We start from the raw sequence: 22,581 nt of genomic DNA on the forward strand, positions 1-22,581 counted from the left end.
ACCCCTGTAATCCCGGCACTTTGGGAGGTCAAGGCCGGCAGATCACGAGGTCAGGAGTTCAAGACCAGCCTGACCAATATGGTGAAACCCCATCTCTACTAAAAATATTAAAAAAAAAAAATTAGCTGGGCATGGTGGTGCCTGTAGTCCCAGCTACTCGGGAGGCTGAGGCAGGAGAATCGCTTGAACCCAGGAGGCGGAGGTTGCAGTGAGCCGAGATCGTGACACTATACTCCAGCCTGGGTGACAGAGCAAGACTCCGTCTCAAAAAAAAAAAAAAAAAAAAAAATTAGCCAGGCACAGTGGCAGGCACCTGTAATCCCAGCTACTCGGGAGGCTGAGGCAGGAGAATCACTTGAACCCAGGAGGTGGAGGCTGCAGTGAGCCGAGATCATGCCACTGCATGCCACTGCACTCCAGCCTGGGCAATAGACTGAGACCCCATCTCAAAAAAACAAACAAAATATTATGGCCCAGAAAGAAGCAGTTGTTTTCCCAGGGTCACCTAGCAACTAAGGGACAAAGCCAGAGCTAAAACCCAGTCTTCCTGGTTTATGAACTTGCTCTTTGCACACTGCTATGCCATTTCATGGAAGATGGGAAGGTGGAGGCACTTGTTCTGGACAATATTCAAGCCCTGTCATCTTTCAACTGCTCCACATTGAATCCATAGTAATAGGCTTGACTAAGCTTTAGTGACAGTCCCTATCCTGAAAATATCGTCTTATTTTGGGGAGGTCAAAGGGGTGTAAGGAACTGCAGACTACATGAGAAGAGAGATTCAGATTATAAACGCCATCTTGCCATGTGGGATTACGGGAAGAGCGTAACTCTTATTTTTCTCAATTTCCTATAATAATCCATTTATTTTGGGAAAAAATTCATTTAAAATTATATATATACTTACCAGTGAAAACAAAATATGGCAACAATAAAAAGCACAGAAATGATATCTGCAAGGAGCCACATGAACACATAGAACTTTGGTGTCTGAAAAACATAAACCACAGTGAAAGAACTTTACAGTTAGAAGGGATTTTGGATCATATGGTCTAAGTCCCTTGCTCTGCTGCCAGGGCTGGAGGAGGAGAGGAAGAGAGGATAGACAGGCCAAGGAACCTTGATTGATGTGGCATTCTCAAATACAGACAGTCCCTGCAAGTGTCCTAACAGTCACCCTTATACATGCAGGGGGCTCTAGAGGGAATAGAACACTTCACACCTTTCATCTCACCTTTCATCTCCCAAGACAGAGGGCAGAGGGGGTCCCAGAGAAGTCACACAACAAGTCTATTCTGGACCCAAGACCACAGTCCAGGTTCTTGACTTCTACTGCTGTTTTCAAGGCATGGCTTCTCAAACCTGGCTGTGCAGCCAAGTCTCCCGGGGCAGCTTTTAGTAATACAGGTTTCTGGGTCTCACTAGACACCTAAGGAATGAGAATCTCTGCATTTTTAACATATTCCCAGGTGATGCTGAAGCCATGTGTCTGTAAGCCAGCATTTGGGAATCATTGTTCTAAAGTATCACACTTTAATTAAGAATGCTGAAGTACAGTTACCCCTTACCTACATGCTCCTCTTCTATGCTCCTTGCCCAAGTCACCTATTTCCCAGAGCTCTGTCTTCTGGGTCCTCTCATTGAGTTTGATGCTCCCTTTCCACCTCAATTGTGCCCTCTCTAATTCCACTTGATGCTAATAGGGCTGGCACATTTTATCCTTTCTCAGACCACTCTCCACCCTATCCCAAGGTCTTTCCTTGAGCTGAATAATAAAATTAGTAACACTAATGATCATAATTAACAATAAGCAATTAACAGGAGCTAGGCAGGTATTCTAAGCACTTCAGGGGTATTTACACATTTAAGCCTCATAATAGCCCTACTAGTAGAAAATCTTAACCAACTTCCACTGAACTGAGGCTCTTAATCCCCTCTGGGAAAAATATTGACTGAGGGCTGCTGTAGTTGGCTGATTGCTCCAAGAGGCCTACCAGATGAGCAGAATGTTCACAAAGAATCAGTTATCCTTGTTTCCCAAATGGCTTAAGTCAACTGTACTTGTTATTGTAATAGTGCAATGTAATTAGATGCTGCTTAAATTTGTGAGATCTGAGTGAAAAAAGTATGTCATTTTCAAAGAAACTAAGTCAAATGCTTTGAAAAACTCAATGAGGACAAAATAGATCATTAAAGAATAGACAGCAATTAGATTAGGTGTAGGTGAAACACTACAAGGGTTTGAGGGATTATAAAGATCTAGGTAGATTCCTCATTCAGATTGATTGTCCTAATGACTTTAAGTTCCTGTTCTGCTTAAAACAAACAATTAGAAATCCTAGCTAGTTCATCTGGATGTTTAAATGAGAGAACATAGAACTCGATCAGCAGAAATATCCTCAAAGAAATGACTGTCAAAAGGTGAATGAATATTTTAAAATAAAATTTGCGAAGTATGTATGTGGCATACTGTTTATAAAAATGACCACAAAATTCCTTCCAAATCTATATGCAGGCCCCTACACAACGTGACTTAGCTGTGCCTCCCTATCAAGAGGTGAAGTCTGGTTCTCTCCCACCCTGAATCTGAATTTGGCCATGTGATTTTCCTTGGCCAATGGAACATCAGCAAACATAACACTGGGAGAACTTTGAAAAGTCCATGTGCTTTGGGGCTTGCTCTCTCTTGCTGCTGGGAACCCGTCTCCACTAGGTGAACACACTCCAGCTAGCTGCCTTGAGGATGAGCGACGACACGAAGAGAAACTTAGTCATTCCAGGTGCGCCTCTAGACAAATGAACAAGGCATCCTAGACTATCCAGCCCAGCTGACCTGGCTCAAACCAGAGACACCACCTAGCCATCAGCCAGAATTGAGACATGATAAATATTTGTTTAAGACACTAAGTTTTAGGTAGTTTTTATTAAACATTAAAAGCTAACTGATAAAGTGTATATCATTTTTAAATGATTCCTCACTTTAACTTTCTCAATTACGAGACCAATGACCAGACCAGATTATGTTGGACACAAGTGTGTGTTTCTACTGCACTATTATTATCCCCAATTTTCAAAAAGAAGAAACAAAAAAGCCAAAAACCACAAACAGGTTAACTAATATTTCCACATTCACACAGTAAGTAATGGAGCCAAGATCTGAATCTAAATCTCAATCAGTCTAACTCTGGAGTGTAGGCTTCCTGTTAAGTCCTCTGGGACACCAGCCTCACCTCCCTGAATAAAATGACACATGGCATAGGCTGGGAACCATGCATTGGGTCCTTTAAAAATGCCTAGACTCGGTGTGGAAGGAAGATTGGTTTTTTTACATATATCCTTTTAAACTTTTTGAATTTTGAATCACATGGATTTATCCATTTAAATATTAAAATGAAAAAAATGCATTCAGAAATAGCATCATTTAAGTAAATGTGTACCTCCCAAAGGGACAACTTTGAGACATTACTGATTCAGGGGATAGGATTATGGAGGGGTGTGCTGCTTTCTAAATTATGCATTTTTGTAATGACTGGATTTTAAAATGTTAGAAAAACACATAGTATATACATGAAGGGGAGTTATATGGGGACAGGTGGGTGGAAAGGCTCCACCTGTGCTGAGTGACCTGCCATCCAAAGCTCCCTTCAGGGTCATCTCCAGGAAGCTGACCAAGCCACCATAGTAAGAAGTCAGCGATTTCTCCTTTCTACCAGAGGGCCTAGATGCAGTTACTGGCCCTGTAAGACTGTGCCTTGACTCTGGATCCCTTTTCCCCTGGTCCTGACCCTGAACAGGTCAGAAGCTCAGGCCAGAGGGTGGAGATCTGGAGGAGGTGACTTGAGGCCCCTTCCCTCTTAGGCTTCTCTGACAAAGGCTTTAACTTTCAAGGCCATTTGGAGTTTGGGTTATTACTTGGGATTGGACTCTTAATTCTGAAGTGAGGCTTTTTGATGACTAAAAGTGAACTTTTAAAAGTTATCTAAGAGTGACTGGAAAAGCTACAGGACCTAAGTGAGATTTCATTCAGGGGCAGAGAAAGGCCTACATCACAGACCAGGTTTAAAGAATCAATGCAGCGAAATTAAACTGTTTTCTGTTGTATGCTATTGTGTCCCACTCAGTCAACCTACTCTCTGTACAGATAAGAACAAGTTCTGTAGCAGTAACTGGTCAGCTAGGGCTCCCTCCACAGATAGTGATAGGATTTGGCTGGGATCGTAAACCAGGTCTTCAGGTTCTCAAGCCTCTGGCAGTAAACAACAGAAGGCCTAGAACAGGCAACTGGACACTGGCTACCCTCTTCAAAAGCAATTTGTTAGGGCACACAGTTTCCACTTTGGAGTCAAGCACGCTTGGTTTTCTCCCCACTCTCCATGCCGTTGTCAATTGTTGCCATGCCTCTACAAAGGTGGGGCTACAGTAACAAAACTCTGAAGTCAGACCTCATTCTGAATCCTGCCTCATGAAACCACATGCAAAGATATCTTTGAGCTTCAGTTTCCTCATGAAGATGATAACAGTGGCCAATTCAAAGGGTTAAATAACATAATGCATGTCAAGCACATTGTAAGGATTCAATAAATGTCAATTATTATAACAACACTAATTTTTGCCTGAAAATCCCAGAAGGATCTGTGTGAGAGAATGGAAAATACCACATCTCCAATATTCACAGAAGTCTGTGCTCTTAAGTAGCTGCCCAGGGGATGGCACAGTGGGCAACACAGGGCTGGGGGGCCTGCACTGCTATCATACCAAGCCTGGAAGAACAATCTGGACAATCAGCTCACCATGAAGAAGTGAGGGTGATCAAGCTGACTCAGGAGCCCAGTGTTGTCTGTGGTCACTGAGTTAATCCTGGAGCACCAGGCCAGTGAGAAAAGCCAAGGCTCATTGACGGTGTATACGTTGATATGGATGTTAGCCGCTTTATAATCTCTGGAACAAAAACAGAACCCACAGGGGATTTAGATCAAGTTTCATTCTCATCATCTAAAAGGAGAACAGCCACCATGTTTGTGAAAGGCTGTTGCCTAAATCACCAGAAGCAGCTGATCCAGGGACAATTCATGATACAATGTGACAGAATGGGCTCATAGTACAATAAGATAAAGGATTGGATTTAGCACCTCTGCTCCTGTAGCAACAGTGGTGTGCTGGTAAACCAAATGTCCTAAGGAGAATAATAAAAAGGAAGAAAGAAAACATATTTACAAAAAAAAAAAAAAAAAAAGAATGGGGAAAAGGAAAAAGGAAAACCCTATTGTAGCATATGCAAATTTCCATGGTAAAAACACTCCTACCATAGCCAATTGTAAGCTACCATTGGTAAAACCAATTTGCAGAGTTTCTGAATATTTAATAACAAGCTGGTATGAGCTGGCTCTGGCATGCTACTATGTAGCAGCACCTATATACTCGCTTCTATCAGAGCACTTATCACCCCCTACTTGAATGATCTGCTCATTTATCAGTTCTTTACTTGACTCTAAGCAAACTAAAAGCAGAGACTATGTCTTATTTGTCTCTGGATACTCAATACCTAGCATAACACCAGGCTCCACAAATATTAATTGAAAAAATAAATAAATGAGTACCAATCTGGTGAACTTATTAAATTTCAAATATAAAGAATTTTTGCAAGTAATGAAAATAGGGGGAAAACCTAATTTTTCCCATGGCACTAAATGTCAGTGGATACTTGTGGACTCTTTATAGAGACAGGGAGAAAATAAGTGGAGGAACACCTAGTAATGCTAGCTAAGTTGTCATTTTCAGGGATTCAATCTCTCAGAAAACATACCATGTAAATGCCTTCAAAAAATTTTTTCAACTCTCAAATGGTATGGCATATTGGAAACTGCTCTGTACAAGCCTGGGTTTGAATCCCAGTCCTGTCATATACGAGCTTAGTAAATTCTTGGCCTCAGTATAGAAACTGTAAAATAATAATAATGCCTCCTTAACAGAGGTGCTAGCAATTAGTTATCCAATATGTTAGAATTGTCTCTGAACCAATCCCTGCAGATAAAGATAAATTTTAAAAATAAAATTAGGAAAAAATAGTAAAAAGTTACTTATTTTTACCTTTTGAAACCAAAACTCAAAAACCAATCACATTCCTTGTTTGTTTAAATTTTAAATTCAGGAGATACATGTGCAGGTTTAATACATGGATATATTGCATGATACTGAGGTTTGAATCTGCTACCCAAATAGTGAACATAGTATCCCATAGGTAGTTTTCCAACCCTTTCCCCTGTCTCTCCCTCCTCCATTTTGGACTCCCCATTGTCTATCATTTCCAACTTTATGTCCATGTGTACCCAATGTTTAGCTCCCACTTATAAGTGAGAACATGTGGTATTTGATCTTCTGTCTCTGCACTAATTCACTTAGAATAATGGCCTCCAGCTTCATCTATGTGCTGCAAAGGACATGATTTCATTCTTTCTTATGGCTGCATAGTATTCCATGGTGTATATGTGTCACATTTTCTTTATCCAGTCCACCACTGATGGGCAGTTAGGTTGATTCCATGTCTCTGCTATTGTGAATAGTGCTGCAATAAACATACAAGTGCAGGTATGTTTTTAGTAGAACAATTTATTTTCCTTTGGGTAGATGCCCAGTAATGGGATTGCTGGGTCAAATGGTAGTTACATTTTTAGTTCTTTGAGAAATCTCTAAACTGCTTTCCCCAGGGGCTGAACTAATTTACATTCCCACCAACAGTGTCTAAGCATTTCCTTCTCTCTGCAACCTTGTCAATATCTGTTTGTTTGTTTTTTTGACTTTTTAGTAATAGCCATTCTGACTGGTGTGAGATGGTATCTCATCAGGGTTTTGATTTGTATTTCTCAGATGATTAGTGATGCTGAGCATGTTTTCATATGTTTGTTAGTTGCTTGTATGTCTTCTTTTGAGAAGTGTCTGCTCATATCCTTTGCCCACTTTCTTAAACAAGTGGAGTGACATATGTGTTCATGGATTGGAAATTCAATGTAGTAAAGATGTCAGTTCTCCCTCAAATTGATCTGTAAGTTTGATGCAGCAAGGTTTTTTTGTACAATTAGCAAGTGGATTATAAGATTCATATGGAAAAGCACAGCCCTACAATAATTAAAACAATCTGAAAAAAAAAATAGTGTGAGAGGGAATCACTCTATCTGATGTTAAGACTTATTATATAGCTACAGTAAGCAAGCTAGTGTGGTATTAGAGGAGATATGGACACATAAATCAGTGGAACAGAACCAAAAACCATACAATAGATCCATACAAATGTGACAAATGATTTTTGACAAAGATGCAAAAGCAATTCAATGGAAGAAAGTCTTTTCAAAAAATAATGCTGGAGTAACTAGACAGCTACAGTTTCTAGAGAAATCAGTAAAAAATAATCCACAGATGTAAAAATTCAGCCGGAGCCAGACATGGCAGCTCATGCCTATAATCCCAATGCTTTGGGAGGCCAAGGCAGGAGGATGGCTTGAGGCCAGGAGTTTGAGACCAGCCTGGCAACACAGTGAGACCCTGTCTGTACAAAAAAATTTTTAAAAATAGCCAGGTGTGGTGGCACATGCCTATAGTCCTAACTACTGTGGAGGCTGAGGCAGAAAGATGGCTTGAGCCTAGTAGTTTGAGACTACAGTGAACAATGATCACATCACTGCACTCCAGGCTGGGGGACAGAGCGAGACTTTGTCTCTATTAAAAACAAAACAAAAAAAAAAACAAATTGAAGAGATAGAATGAGATACTAAAAAATGATTAACTAAAAAATAAAAAGAGAGGGAAGGAGTGACCAAAAAACCCCATAAGGAATAGAAAGGACAAATAGAAAAAAAATAGCATGATGGTAATGTAAACCTAACTATATTAATATGTGAACTAAATTTTTTTTTCAGGTTCACTATTGTTAACCTTTTTTCCTCCCTTTTTTTCTTGTTATTAAAGTTCTAGGGTACATGTGCACAACGTGCAGGTTTGTTACCTATGTATACATGTGCCATGTTGGTTTTCTGCACCCATCAACTCGTCATTTACATTAGGTATATCTCCTAATGCTATCCCTGCCCCGTCTCCCCACCCCACAACAGGCCCTGGTGTGTGATGTTCCCCATCCTGTGTCCAAGTGGTCTCATTGGTGAACTAAATATTACTGGACCTAACATTCCAATTAAAAGTCCGAGATTATTCTACTAGATATAAAAGAACTGACAAAATTTTGTTTATAAGAGATGCACTTTAAAGATGCCAAGTGGTTGAAAGCCAAAAGATAGAAAAAGACTTATTAAGCAAACACAAATTATAAGGTGGCCAGTGTGGCAATATTAATACAAGAAAAAGTAAACTTTAGATAAGATTAATTACCTTAAACAAGGGACATTTCATAATGAAGGGGCCAATTCACCAAGATCTAATAATCCTAAGTGAAAATGCACCCAATAAAAGAGTTTCAAAATACAAGAAGGAAAAAAACACACACACACACACAAATCAACAATCGCAATTACAGTTGGATATATTAACAGTTGGGTATATATTGGTAACTGACAGATAGCAGTATAAGGAACCATTCATTTTTCTTTGATTGGGGAAGTTGCTCCCAGAAGAAAGAAGGAATAAGTCTTGATCTTGAGAAGTCTGAGAAGTCTCCTTCTCAACAGGATAACCTGATCTTTTGTAAAAAGAATAATAATATTTATCAGGAAAAGTAGCCTTATATGTAATGTTCTTAAAAGGATGTTCCTGTTTAAGTATTTCTTTATTACATATTTTGTAAATAAACATGGAACAGATTTATGAGGCATGGGTCCCTGGAGAATGACACATAAACTAGATAACTCTCTGGGACTATCAAATAGAGATGTTTCATGACTCAACTGCTCCCCTTATGTGTGAGTTAACCCTGCACAAACTCACTTGGAGGCCTCATCTATTACTCTGGGCCACAGAGTACATGTCCAATAAATAAAGATACCTGCACAGCCACAATCAATGTCTGTCCTTGCTTTGTTTGAGCCTCTTGATTGCCTGCTGTATCCTTGAAATTAATGATAAATCTCGGCAGTAGGTAGGTTATCTGATATGTGAATGTTTGATCTGCAATCTAATCCTTTGTATTAGCTCAACAGAAAAAGGAAGAAAAAATGAATATGAAATTTTCAAAAAGCCTATCAACCAACTTGAACTAATTGATATTTATAGAATACTACACCCAACAACTGAAGAGGGCACATAATCTTCAGGGGGACATGGGAAGCTCACCAAGATAAACCATATAGTGAGCCATAAAATAAGTTTAGAATTTAAGCCATAGAATTTAAAAGGGTTGAAAGTACACAGGTTTGTTCTCTGATCACAATAAGCTTAAATTAGAAATCAATAACTGAAGTAGCTAGAACATCCTCAAATGTTTAAAAAGTTAGCAATACACTTCTAAATAATCCATGAGTCTAATGAGAAATGAGAAAACTTTAAATATTTTAAGTTGGATAACAAAGAAACAATATATCAACATAATTTGTGGGAGAAAATTAAAGCAATGCTTACAGTAAATTTAGAGCTTTAAGGCTGGGCGCAATGGCTCATGCCAGAGGTTGCAGTGAGCCGAGATCACGCCACTGCACTACAAACTGAGCGAAAGAGTAGACCCTATCTCAAAAAATAAAAAATAAATAAGTTTCTAGCTTTAAATGTTTACATTAGAAAGAAGATCTAAAACAGGTCACCTAATTTTCTACCCTAAAAAAGCCATCTATTAGCAAGAACAGCAAATTAAAACTGAAGTCAGTGTGAAAATTATAAAGAGCAGAAATCAATGAAATAGGAAAGTAAAGGTGCAATAGGAAAAAGATAACAAAGCCAAAATTCAGTGTTTTGAAATGATTAAAATTCATAAACCCCTAGCAAGACTGATCAAGAAAAACAGAAAAAATAAAAACTTCCAGTATCAAAATGCATTAGAACTAAAGGTGGCAATTGCACAACGATGTAAATGTACTAAGTGTCACTGAATTGTTCACTTTAAAATTTTATGTTAGGCTGGGTGTGGTGGCTCATGCCTGTAATCCCAGCACTTTGGGAGGCCAAGGTGGGTGGATCACCTGAGGTCAGGAGTTTGAGACCAGCCTGGCCAACATGATGAAACCCCATCTCTACTAACAATACAAAAATTAGCTAGGTGTGGTGTGAGCCTGTAATCCCAGCTACTTGGGAGGCTGAGACAGGAGAATCACTTGAACCCGGGAGGCAGAGGTTGCAGTGAACTGAGATCACACCATTGCACTCCAGCCTGGGCAACAAGAGCGAAACTCCGTCTCAAAAAAAAAAAAAAAATTATGTTATGTGAATTTCACCTCAATACAATTTTTTATTTAACTTTTTTAAAAACATTAAAAATAGACCAATAACAAGGAGTAATAAAAAGTAATACAAAGTCTACCGACAAAGAAAAGCCCAGGACATAATGGCTTCACTGCTGAATTCCACCAAACACTTAAAGAAGAACTAATATCAATCCTTCTCAAACTCTTTCAAAAAAAATAAAGTGGAGGGAATAATTCCAAACTCATTTTACTAGGCCAGCATTACCTTGATACCAAAGCAAGATACGGACACTACAAGAAAAGAAAATTACAGGCCAATATCACCAATGAAATCCTGAGACATAAAAATCCCAACACAACACTAACAAACTGAATTCAACAGCACCATAAAAGAATCATTCACCATAATCAAGTGGGATTCCTCCCTGCGATACAAGGAGGGTTCATCATATGCAAATCAATAAATGTGACACACTGCATTAACAGAATGAAACACAAAAACCATATGATCATCTCAATAGATGTAGAAAAAGCGTTTAACAAAATTCAACACCCTTTCATGATAAAAACTCTCAAAAGATCATGTATAGAAGGAATATACCAAAATACAATAAAGGCCATTCAGGACATGGTCACAACTAAAATCATACTCAATGGTGAAAAGTTGAAAGCTTTTCCTCAAAGATCAGGAGCAAGACAAAGATGCCAAATCTCACCACTTCTTTTTGACATAGTACTGTCTTAGCCAGAGCAATTAGGCAAGAGAAAGAAATAAAAGGCATCCAAATAAGAAAGAAGTCAGATTGTCTCTGCAGATGACATGACCTTTTATATAGAAAATCCTAAAGAATCCACAAAAATACTAAAACTAATACATTCAGTTTATCGGTTGCAAAGTTGCAGGATACAAAATCAACATACAAAAACCAGTAGCATTTCTTTCTATGTACTAACAACTACCTAACTGATGAAAATAAGAAAATAATCCCATTTACAATAGCAACAAAAACAGAATTCTTAGGAATAAAACTTTACCAAGGAGGTGAAAGACCTGTACACTAAAAACTATGAAACACTGATGAAAGGGGCCAGGTGCGGTGGCTCACACCTTATAATCCCAGCACTTTGGGGGGCTGAGGCAGGTGGATCACTTGAGGTCAGGAGTTTGAGACCAGCCTGGCTAACATGGGGAAACCTGGTCTCTACTAAAAATATAAAAAAATTAGCAGGGTGCAGTGGTATGTGCCTGTAATCCCAGCTACTTGGGAGGTTGAAGCAGGAGAATCACTTGAACCCAGGAGGCAGAGGTTGCAATGAGCGGAGATTGTGCCACTGCACTCCAGCCTAGATGACGGAGCAAGACTGCCTCAGAAAAAAAAATAAATAAATAATTGATGAAAGAATTAAAAAAAAAACACAAATAAATGAAAAGTTATGTGTTTATGGATTTAAAGACTTAATATTGTTACAATGTCAAAATTACCCAAAGCAATCTACAGATTCAACATAATCCCTCTCAAACTTCCAATGTAATTTTTCACAGAAATCGAAAAAAAAATCCTTAAATTTGTATGACCACTAATGATTTCTAAAAGCCAAGGCAATCTTGTGCAAAAAGAACAAGGCTGGACACATCACATTCCCTAATTTCAAAATACATTATAAAGGTGTGATAATCAAAACAGCATGGTAATGGCATAAAAACAGACACATACCAGTGGAACAGAATAGAGAGCCCAGACATAAATTCACATCGTTATAGTTAATTGAATTTCAACAAAGATGCCAAGAACATACAATGAGGAAAGGATAATCTCTTCAATAAATGGTGTTGAGAAATTGGATAGCCACATGCAGAAGAATGAAATTAGGCCCTTATCTCATACCACACACAAAAATCAAATCAAAATGGATTAAAGACTTAAATGTAAGACCTGAAACTAAAACTACTAGAAGAAAATGGGAAAAGCTCCACAACATTGGTCTCTGGGCAATGATTTTTTGGATATGACCCCAAAAGCACAGGTAACAAAAGCAAAAATAGACCAACGGAACTACATCAAACCAAAAAGTGTCTGCACAGCAAAGGAAACAATCAACAGAGTGAAGAGAAAACCTATGAAATGGGAGAAAATATTTAATAGCAAAAAAACAAATAACCCAATGAAAAAATGGGCTAAGGACCTGAAGAGATATTTCTCAAAAGAAGACACAAATAGCCAACAAGCATATGAAGAAAACACTCAATATCATCAGGGAAATACAAATTAAAACCACAAGGAGATATCATCTCACACCTCTCAAAATTTTGGCTATTACAAAAAAGATGAAAGATAGTAAGTACTGGCAAGGATGTGAAGAAAAGGGAACTCTTACACACTGTTGGTGGGAATGTAAATTAGTACAGCCATTATGGAAAACAAGGTGGAGGTTCCTCAAAAAACTAAAAATAGAACTAATATATATATGATCCAGAAATCCCACTACTGAGTATATATCCAAAGGAAGTGAAATCAATATGTCAAAGAGATATCTGTACTCCCATGTTCATTGCAACACTATTCACAGTAGCCAAGATATGGAATCAACCTAAGTGTCCATCAAACAGATGAATGGGTAAAGAAAATGTAATATATACATACAAAGGAATACTATTCAGCCTTTAAAAAGAAGGAAATTCTGTCACTTGTGAAAACATGGTTGAGCATGGGCGACATTATGGTAAGTGAAATAAGCCACGCAAAGAAAGACAAATACCACATGATCTCCCTTACGTGTGGACTCTAAAAAAGTCAAACTTAGGGGTACAGTGGCTCACACCTATAATTCCAGCACTTTGGGAGGTGGAGGTGAGGAAACTGCTTGAGCAAGACCACGTCTCTACGCAGATTTTAAAAATTAGCCAAGTGTGTTGGCATGTGTCTGTAGTCCCAGCTACTTGAGAAGCTGAGGTAAGAGGACAGCTTGAGCCCAGGAAGTAGAGGCTGCAGTGAGCCAAGATCACGCCACTGCCTTTCAGCCTGGGTGACAAAGCAAGACCCTGTCTTTAAAAAAAAAAAAAAAAAAAAAAAAAGGCCTGGCACAGTGGCTCACACCTGTAATCCCAACACTTTGGGATGCCGAGGCGGGTAGATCACGAGGTCAAGAGATCGAGACCATCCTGGCCAACATGGTGAAACCCCATCTCTACTAAAAATACAGAAAATTAGCTGGGCGTGGTGGCGCGCACCTGTAGTCTCAGCCTGAGGCAGGAGAACTGCTTCAATCCAAGAGGCGGAGGCGGAGGTTGCAGCGAGCCAAGATTGGGCCATTGCACTCCAGCCTGGTGACAGAGTGAGACTCTGTCTCAAAAAAAAAAAATAAAATAAGTCTAACTTATAGAAAAAGAGAGTAGAATGTTGGTTACCAAAGGCTAATGTTGGTTACCAAAAAGTAGAATGTTGGTTACCAAAGGGTTGAGGGAGAGGGGAAATGTTGGTCAAAAGGTATAAAGTTTCAGTTAGATAGAGGGAATGTTTTGAGATCTATTGCACAGCAGGGTAACTATAGTCAATAATAATGTATATTTCAAAATAGCTGAGAGTAAATTCAAATGTCTTAACATGAAAAAGATATGATATATGTTAATTAGCTTGATTTAATCATTCCATATTGTGTAAATATATTAAAACATCACATTGTACCCTATAAATATACAGTTATGATGTCAATTAAAAATAATATAAATTTTTAAAATGTCTTTAAAACATTAAAAAACTTTGTAGTATCACAAATAAAACAGAGGGCAATTCTATACTCATATACTTTTGATTAAAATAATGCATTTAAAGCATTCTCAGTTAAAACAGCAAGAATAATCTCATTAAACCTTTTAACCACTCCAGCAGGTACCACTGTTATTCTAATTTACAAAGGAGAAAACTGACAATTAGAAACTTTTCCAAAGAGACCAAAGTAGCTGATGGCTAGGCCAGGTCTAGCAAACATATAACTTGACACATAATAATAGCTCAATAAATGGAAGTCATAATTATTTTTCAACTACTAGATCAATCTCAGGATTAAGAGAGAAGGAAATCATTCTAGAGCCATTTTCTATTTGAAAAAAAAGTAGAATAAAATAGAAATATGCTCAAAATAGAAGAGTAGTTGAGTAAAGAAAAATCTTCTGAATGGGAATTAGAGAGTAAAACATATATAATTTTTCAACGCTAAAAGAAAAAAAGACACTATTATATGATCAATCCATGGCCAGAAAGGCAGAAAAAGCAGGAACAGAAACAGATGCATGCAACAGCCTTTTATTAAACCCAAAGGAGACTTTGGATATCTATTATCTATAATCTATCTATAGATTATAGATAGGTAGATAATAGATATCTATATATTATGTATCTCTAACCTGTTATCTCCCTCCCTCTGTCCCTCCCCAAGGAAGACTTTGTCTCTAAAGCATTTAGAATCATATAAAAAATTAACCTTAAATCTAAGACAAAGGGGATATGGATTAAATTAAGCATGTTTAATAATAGTTAAGTTTGGAAAAGTTATTTTATTCCCAGGTGCTTTTAATTCTGAAAATTTGTCTCTAATTGTATATTTATAAATACAGTGGTTAATAATTTTAGTTTCTTCTCATGCTTAGCTACTTTTACATTTTTTAAATAATAGTTTTGTTATATTCTTAATTATCCCTTCCAGAAATATGGCTATCTGGATCACAAAGCCATTTACAAGGTACTGCCATCCATCTGGTAATGGTAGGAGGAAATAAACGTTTTGAGTTCTGACTTTTCAACGTCCACCTTTTATATAAGAACAGAAATGCCAAGCATACAAAAAAGTGTACTGAATGGTGAAAGATTAGAGTACACAACAGAGGCTAAAGTCTATGTTCCAGGGACACAGTCAACACTTGATAAATGTTTGTTGGCATAGGGAGGGAGGGAGGGAGGAAGGGGTAGGAAAAAGAAAGGAGATTCAAAGGAGATAACCACACACAGAAATTCCGAGATGGAAAGGGGAAGTTAAGTAGTTTAATTAGAATATGTATTTTATGTAAGTAAGGCAATATGTGCCAAGAGAGGTGTGGTCAAACACTTACCTTAACCCATTAGGGAACAACTTCTTGTAGTCAACATTTATTATACTGATATTGTTTTTAGCAAGGGTTTCAACAGATACTAAACGGCCCACATGCTGAAAACCAGGAGCCACGGACCTGACATATTGCCTATCATGAGCTGGCAACCAAAAAATCTGTAAGGAGAAACAAGAAGTCCCTCAGCAGATAATCAGCTATCCAGGTACGAACAGCCCCATAGAGAATGGAGGGAGCTCCATTCCAGCACAGGTAGTATTCTACAGAGAGTAGAGAGAGACAGTCTAGTCCTTGGTGAAAGAGTCAACATGGGCTAGTATTTTCTTTGTTTTGTTTTGTTTTGTTTTGTTTTTGAGATGGAGTCTCGCTCTGTCGCCCAGGCTGGAGTGCAGTGGCACAATCTCGGCTCACTGCAAGCTCCGCCACCCGGGTTCACACCATTCTCCTGCCTCAGCCTCCCGAGTAGCTGGGACTACAGGCGCCCGCTACCACACCCGGCTAATTTTTTGTATTTTTATTGTATTTTGTATTTTTAGTAGAGATGGTGTTTCACCGTATTAGCCAGGATGGTCTTGGTCTCCTGACCTCATGATCCGCCCGCCTCTGCCTCCCAAGTGCTGGGATTACAGGCGTGAGCCACCGCGCCCAGCCCTGGGCTAGTATCTTCTAATGAACTCTTATAACGGGGCTTTCACTAGGGCTACTCTGGAGCTGAGTTTTCTCATGACCTCTCCATTTACCAGTTAACATCAAGTGTCAAGGGCCTACTGTGTACACAAAGACTATACAAGCAAAGTAGATTAGTTGATAGATGTGGGTGAATAGTGAGAATCAAAAACATCTTTCTGGTTAATGATGTTAAAAATCATCTTTGAGGCTGGGTGTGGTGGCTCATGCCTGTATTCTTAGCACTTTGGGAGGCCGAGGCAAGAGGATCCCTTGAGCCCAAGAGTTCGAGACAGGCCTGGGCAACATAGGGACGCCCTGCTTCTATTTTATTTAAAAAAAATCATCTTTGAGAGGAGTCATTTCCTGCCAACAGAGATGCTATTATGACTCATCTATGAAATACTTCCATTTGTAAAAAGACTTATAATTGTTTCACTCACAGCACTCCCATATTCTGAGAATTTATGGGATTTGGAACAACTGACTGCCCAAATGCAGAGTTGCTTCTGAAAAACATTACGAGCAAATCTCTGCTCAAATAAGAACCAGCTCTCCTTTCTATATCATTCATCATGCCAAGTCTTCAAAGCCTTAATGTTACCCAGGCTCTTTCTAATGGATCTATGTTGGTGTGGTGCGGGTCACATTAGATAGTTATTACACATATTCCTCTTTAACAGGGTGCTGACATTTCATTTGGTTTGGAATAGCAAACAGCCTCAATGGTTTTCCCCACTGAGATAAATTTAACTGGGTCATTCCTAGATTACCACATGTAGCTGTATAAGTAACAATCTTCATTTCCATAGGAAGTAAAATTACTTAAGGATCCCAGGGTAGATGTACAAGGTAGGTCAAGTTCAACTACTGTGCTCCTAGGACATGCTACCCACCTCCCAACCTATGTCATAAATACTGAGATAGACATACCAGATGTTGCTCGATTTTAGAGGCAAGGATCACGCTTACTACTTGGTGGACAAATGTGTGTCTGAGAGGATGTTTTGGTGGAGGGCGATGAAGATCAAATATCACAAATTTTCTTTCCTTCTCTGCAAGTGTCAATAAATCAGCTAGTGTTGGAATTGACTGATTTCTTGCTCTTTCTTTATCTGCCTCTGATAGAGGTTTCATATTGTAAAATGGCCTGAGCTAGAAACAAATACATCAAAAAATACATCAAAAGCACTTTCCAGTTCTCCTACTATGTAGCCACACATCCAGCTCTACCTCAGTTGCTCCATTATCATTCAATCCATCAGGCCCTCTGAAGTACTAGTCCTAGATAACAGGTGACAAGGACAGAAATAAAATGTAATCATCATCAATAATTAACAGTGTTTGGAATGGTCTCTTCTATATCCTACAACCTGCTGTATTTGCACTGAAGGTCATGTTCTTATCCTGACCTTCCTTTCCAGCCTTCTCTCCCATAAGTCAAGATAATACATCCCTTTTCAGTCATGCTGGCTTCCCACATGGGCTCTCGCTATTCTAGTTTTGTGTAATAGGAAGAACACATGCTTTGGCTTCAACTGAATTTAATACCAGCTCTACCCCTCCATTGACTTCCTTGCCATATCCACTTGTTAAAATCCTACCCTTCAAATGCTATTTCCCTCATGAAGCTTTCCTGTAATCTTCCTGAACTAAAGAGACTTCAAGGCTGGTGCTGTGGTCATGCCTTTAATCCCAGCAGGCTGAGGCAAAAGTATCACTTGAGGCCAGGAGTTCGAGGCCAGCCTGGGCAACATAGTGAGACCCTTGTCTCTACAAAAAAATTTTAAAATAGCTGGGTGCGGTGATACATGCCTGTAGTCCTAGCTATTAAGGAGGCTAAGGCAGAAGGATTACTTGAGCCCAGGAGTTTGAGGCTGCAAGTGAGCTATGATTGTGCCACTGCACTACAGCCTGGGCAACAGAGTGAGGCCCTGGGCAATAGAGTGAGGCCCTATCTCTAAAAAAAAATCAATAAATAAAGAGACTTCAATGGCTTTGAAGCCCAATGGCCCATTTTTATGCCTCTGTATGTCTCATTCATATATAGCTAATGTATGTAAAAATAGCTAAGCATGAGAAGAAACTAAAATTATTAACCACTGTATTTATAAATATACAATTAGAGACAAATTTTCAGAATTAGAATTTGGACATGTCTTAGTACATTAAAGTTCAATCCTGGCTCACTATGCTTCTTGCTATGCAACCTTGGTAATAAAACCATTTAAATTCTCCAAGTCATCATTGCCCAAATTATAAAATAGAGGAGAGGAAGAATAACCTATATATTTCTTAGGATTATTTTGAAGATTAAATATGATAAAAATATTTACAGGGTCTGGGAGTATGTCTGGTACATAGATAGAAAAGTATACAATTCACATTAGTTCCTTCACTCTCTGCTGACTCTACTGGAGTGTAACTCCCTCTTGGTGGGAACTGTCATACATTCCTTGAAATGCACAGCATTTCACCTAACACATGGGAGAACACACATGTTTGCTACATTAAATTTAATAGACGGCAACTTTGATAACCACTTGCCATTTTTTAGATCATTTGAGTGAAGGCAGTGATAAAAGGCTACCTCCCAGGAGAAGGAAGTAGCAGAAGGAAGAAGTCACATTTTCTTAAGACTCAAGTAATCTCTTTTTCTCTACACAACTTTATCTTCATTCTCCTTCATACCTCTCCTATTTCTTCTTCTTCTTCCTTTGACCTAAATAAGCTGCCTTTTTTAACATTTTTCTCAGGAAAGAAACAATCACATTGCACAGTATCTCCGGAAAATTGCTAGGCCAGCAGGCAGATCTAAACCATGGTTTAGATCTGATTGAAAGCTACAACTAATGGTTTTCTTAATTCTCAGGACAATAGAAATATGCTTCAGAATTCAAGATTTTGTTAGCTACTACCAGACCTAAACCAACTGGTTCACTTAACTATTAAACCTTCTTGTGAGAAAAATTGTTAAAAGAATTTATGGGAAAGACCAACACAAGACCAAAAATTCAAAATAGCAAAGATGGTAAATATTTAATCAATATAAGAGTTTAAAACTAGACTCCAGTAAACTTTAAATAGTATTATGGGGGTAGGCCTAACAGCTGAAGTACATTGTGCCTCTTTAGACTTAATCAGAAAAATAAACTGGAATGGATAAATGCCTGTTTAGACTATATTCAACATGTGATTGAATGTTTTCAAAAAGCCACAGGAAGTAACAAGCTAGAAATGAAAATAAATTTCTGGTCCTCCAGATGAAACATCTGGTTCCTCAAATAAAAATAAGATTAAAAGGTCCTCTGTTCTCTGTGCCTCTGTGTAGACATATTACAAAAAGAAAGGTTATTGGAAGAGCCAATGTATAATATTGGTTAAGAAATAGAAAGACAAATCCGGGCATGGTGGCTCACGCCTGTAATCCCAGCACTTTGGAAGGCCGAGACGGGCGAATCACCTGAGGTCAGGAGTTCGAGACCAGCCTGACCAACATGGAGAAACCCTGTCTCTACTAAAAATACAAAATTTAGCCGGCTGTGGTGGCACATGCCTGTAATCCCAGCTACTTGGGAGGCTGAGGCAGGAGAATCGCTTGAACCGGGAGGCAGAGGTTGCGGTGAGCCGAGATCGCACCATTGTACTCCAGCCTGGACGACAACAGTGAAACTCCGTCTCAAAAAAAAAAAAAAAAAGAAAGAAAGAAAGAAATAGAAGGACAATTAAACCTGTCCAATGATGCCACATCAAGGAAACATTCCACTGAATAGACGATTCTGATAAGAACTAACTGTAACTACATGTGAACAACAATACAATTTTCTTTTCTTTTTTTTTTTTTTTTGAGATGGAGTCTTGTTCTGTCGCCCAGGCTGGAGTGCAGTGGTGCAATCTCAGCTCACTTCAACCTCCGCCTCCCAGGTTCAAGTGATTCTCCTGTCTCAGCCTCCCAAGTAGCTGGGATTACAGGCATGCACCATGACACCCAGCTCATTGTTGTATTTTTACTAGAGACAGGGTTTCACCACGTTGGCCAGGCTGATCTCGAACTCCTGACCTCGTGATCCACCTGTCTCGGCCTCCCAAGTGCTGGGATTGCAGGCGTGAGCCACCATGCCCGGCCAACAATGCAATTTTCTTGTTGATATGGGCACCACCACATCTACCATTAATTGCATTACTATAAAAAAATCAGATCACCAGAGTACTACAACCACTTAAGTAGTGGGAGTATCTAACAATCCTGTCTTTTTCCATGTCCCAACATAAAACTATTACTTTGAGACCATTGTCAGAAGAACAACTCTTTCTTCTCTATGGCACTTTCCCTATACATTTATTTATTTATTTTTAATTTTTATTTTTCTTGAGTTTTGTTCTTGTTGCCCAGGCTGGAGTACAATGGCACAGTCTCAGCTCACTACAACCTCCACCTCCCAGGTTCAAGCAATTCTCCTGCCTCAGCCTCCCGAGTAGCTGGGATTACAGGCACCCACCACCAAGCCCGGCTAATTTTTTTTTTTTTTTTTTTTTTTTAGTAGAGACGGTGTCACCATGTTAGCTAGGCTGGTCTCGAACTCGTGACCTCTCCCCTATAAATTTAAATATTAGAGGTTGGGCAAGGTGGTTCACACCTGTAATCCCAGCACTTTGGGAGGCCAAGGCTGGCAGATCACAAGGTCAAGAGATCGAGACCATCCTGGCCAACATGGTGAAACCCTGTCTCTACTAAAAATACAAAAATTAGCTGGGCATGGTGGTGTGTGCCTGTAGTCCCAGCTACTCGAGAGGCGAGGCAGGAGAATTGCTTGAAGCCGGGAAGCAGAGGTTGCAGTGAGCCGAGATCATGCCACTGCACTCCAGCCTGGCAACAGACCAAGACTCCATCTCAAAAAAAAAAAAAAAAAAAATTAGGAAGCTACTTTGCAAAAAGAACCACAAGAAGAAATGTACTACAGACAAATTGTTTTTAGAAGCCTCAGAAGGTTCTATCGCACATTATCAAATTACAGCTCATATGAACATTACTATATTGATTCAAAAAATAACCAAATAGACTTCTGGTTTCTGGTTCCACATGTAAGGAGCTTGGAAGCTGTCACTCCATCCTAACAACAAGTAAAAAGTTGAACAGAATGAAAAATCAACAACTCTTCTTGGATCTGTAATAGAGGTGAGGACACAGGGCAAACTGCTGCCCAGAAAATTGGAGACACAGGTGAAAGGAGATGAATCATAGCTTACCAGAATGAGCCTAACAAATGGAAACCACTAAGGAAACCAGTGCTCGGGTAGGAAAACTTGAACCATCATTGACAAATTCCTGGAGGATTAGTGTGGACAAGTCTGAGAGTTAAAAAACTCAAGGGGACACCTTGAGATACATGATTATGTCATTTATTTGAAATCTTTCTACGTTTTTTGATGTAGGCATTTATTGCTATAAACTTCACTCTTAACACTGCTTTTGCTATATCCCATAGGGTTTGGTATGTTGTGTTTCTATTTTCATTCATTTCAAAAATTTTTTAAATTTCCTTAAGTTCCTCATTAACCCACTGATCATTCAGAAGCATGTTGTTTAATTTCCATATATTTGTACAGTTTTTAAAAAGTATAACATCTTATTTGTATTTTATTTTGACATAAACTTTTATAAACACAGTATTATCTGATTTTTACATTTTCTCTTTTATTTGAGCCAATAAAATTTATTTTTTTAACTTTTATTTTAGATTCAGTGAGTACATGTGCAGGTTTGTTACCTGGGTATATTGCATGATGCTGAGATTTGAAGTATGAATGAACCCATCACTCAGGTACTAAGCTCAGTACCTAATAGTTAGTTTTTCAACCCTGGCCCCCTTCCTCCTCTAGTAGTCCCAATTTTCTATTGTTGCCATCTTTATGTTCATGTATATCTAATATTTAGCTCCCACTTATAAGTGAGAACATGCAGTATTTGGTTTTCTGAGCCTGTATTAATTCACTTAGGATAATAGCCTCCAGCTGCATCCATGTTGCTGTAAAAGACATGATTTCACTCTTTTTTATAAGTGCATAGTATTTTGTGGTGTATATACTTGTACAGTTTTGAAAGTTCCTCTCATTGATATCTAGTTTTATTCCATTGTGGTCAGAAAAGATACTTAATATGATTTCAATTATTTTAAATTTGTTGAGATTTGTTTTGTGGCCTTACACATGGTCTGTCCTGGAGAATGTTCCATGTGCTGATGAAGAGAATGTGTATTCCATAGCTATTTTATGAAGTATTCTGTAATTGTCTGTTAGGTCCATTTGGTCCAAGTACAGTTTCAATCCAATGTTGATCTTTTGTCTAGATGATCTGTTCAATGCCCATAGTAGGATGTTAAAGTCACCAACATTTACTGTATTGGAATCTTTCTCCCCCTTTAAATCTAATAATATTTGCTTTATATGTCTGGGTGCTTTTGTGTTGAGTGCATGCATATT

The 22,581-nt window shown here is 38.6% G+C and overlaps 1 protein-coding gene across 2 annotated transcripts in view; it reads right to left on the reverse strand.

Moving 5' to 3' along the window:
• GDPD4 (glycerophosphodiester phosphodiesterase domain containing 4) overlaps nucleotides 1-22,581 on the reverse strand; it is an 85,114-nt gene that overhangs the window by 11,679 nt on the left and 50,854 nt on the right. Inside the window, exons 12-15 of one of the 2 annotated variants that reach the window (XM_063693402.1) lie at nucleotides 17,035-17,256; nucleotides 15,439-15,593; nucleotides 4,791-4,938; nucleotides 908-990 (exon numbers count right to left, since the gene is read on the reverse strand). In XM_063693402.1, the coding sequence (XP_063549472.1) occupies nucleotides 908-990; nucleotides 4,791-4,938; nucleotides 15,439-15,593; nucleotides 17,035-17,256 (608 nt within the window). The remainder of the gene's footprint in view (nucleotides 1-907; nucleotides 991-4,790; nucleotides 4,939-15,438; nucleotides 15,594-17,034; nucleotides 17,257-22,581) is intronic. The other variant, XM_063693403.1, reaches the window with a different exon arrangement.

The sequence above is a fragment of the Gorilla gorilla genome, chromosome 9 (genome assembly GCF_029281585.2).
Source record: "Gorilla gorilla gorilla isolate KB3781 chromosome 9, NHGRI_mGorGor1-v2.1_pri, whole genome shotgun sequence".
In the NCBI taxonomy this organism is placed as follows: domain Eukaryota; kingdom Metazoa; phylum Chordata; class Mammalia; order Primates; family Hominidae; genus Gorilla; species Gorilla gorilla.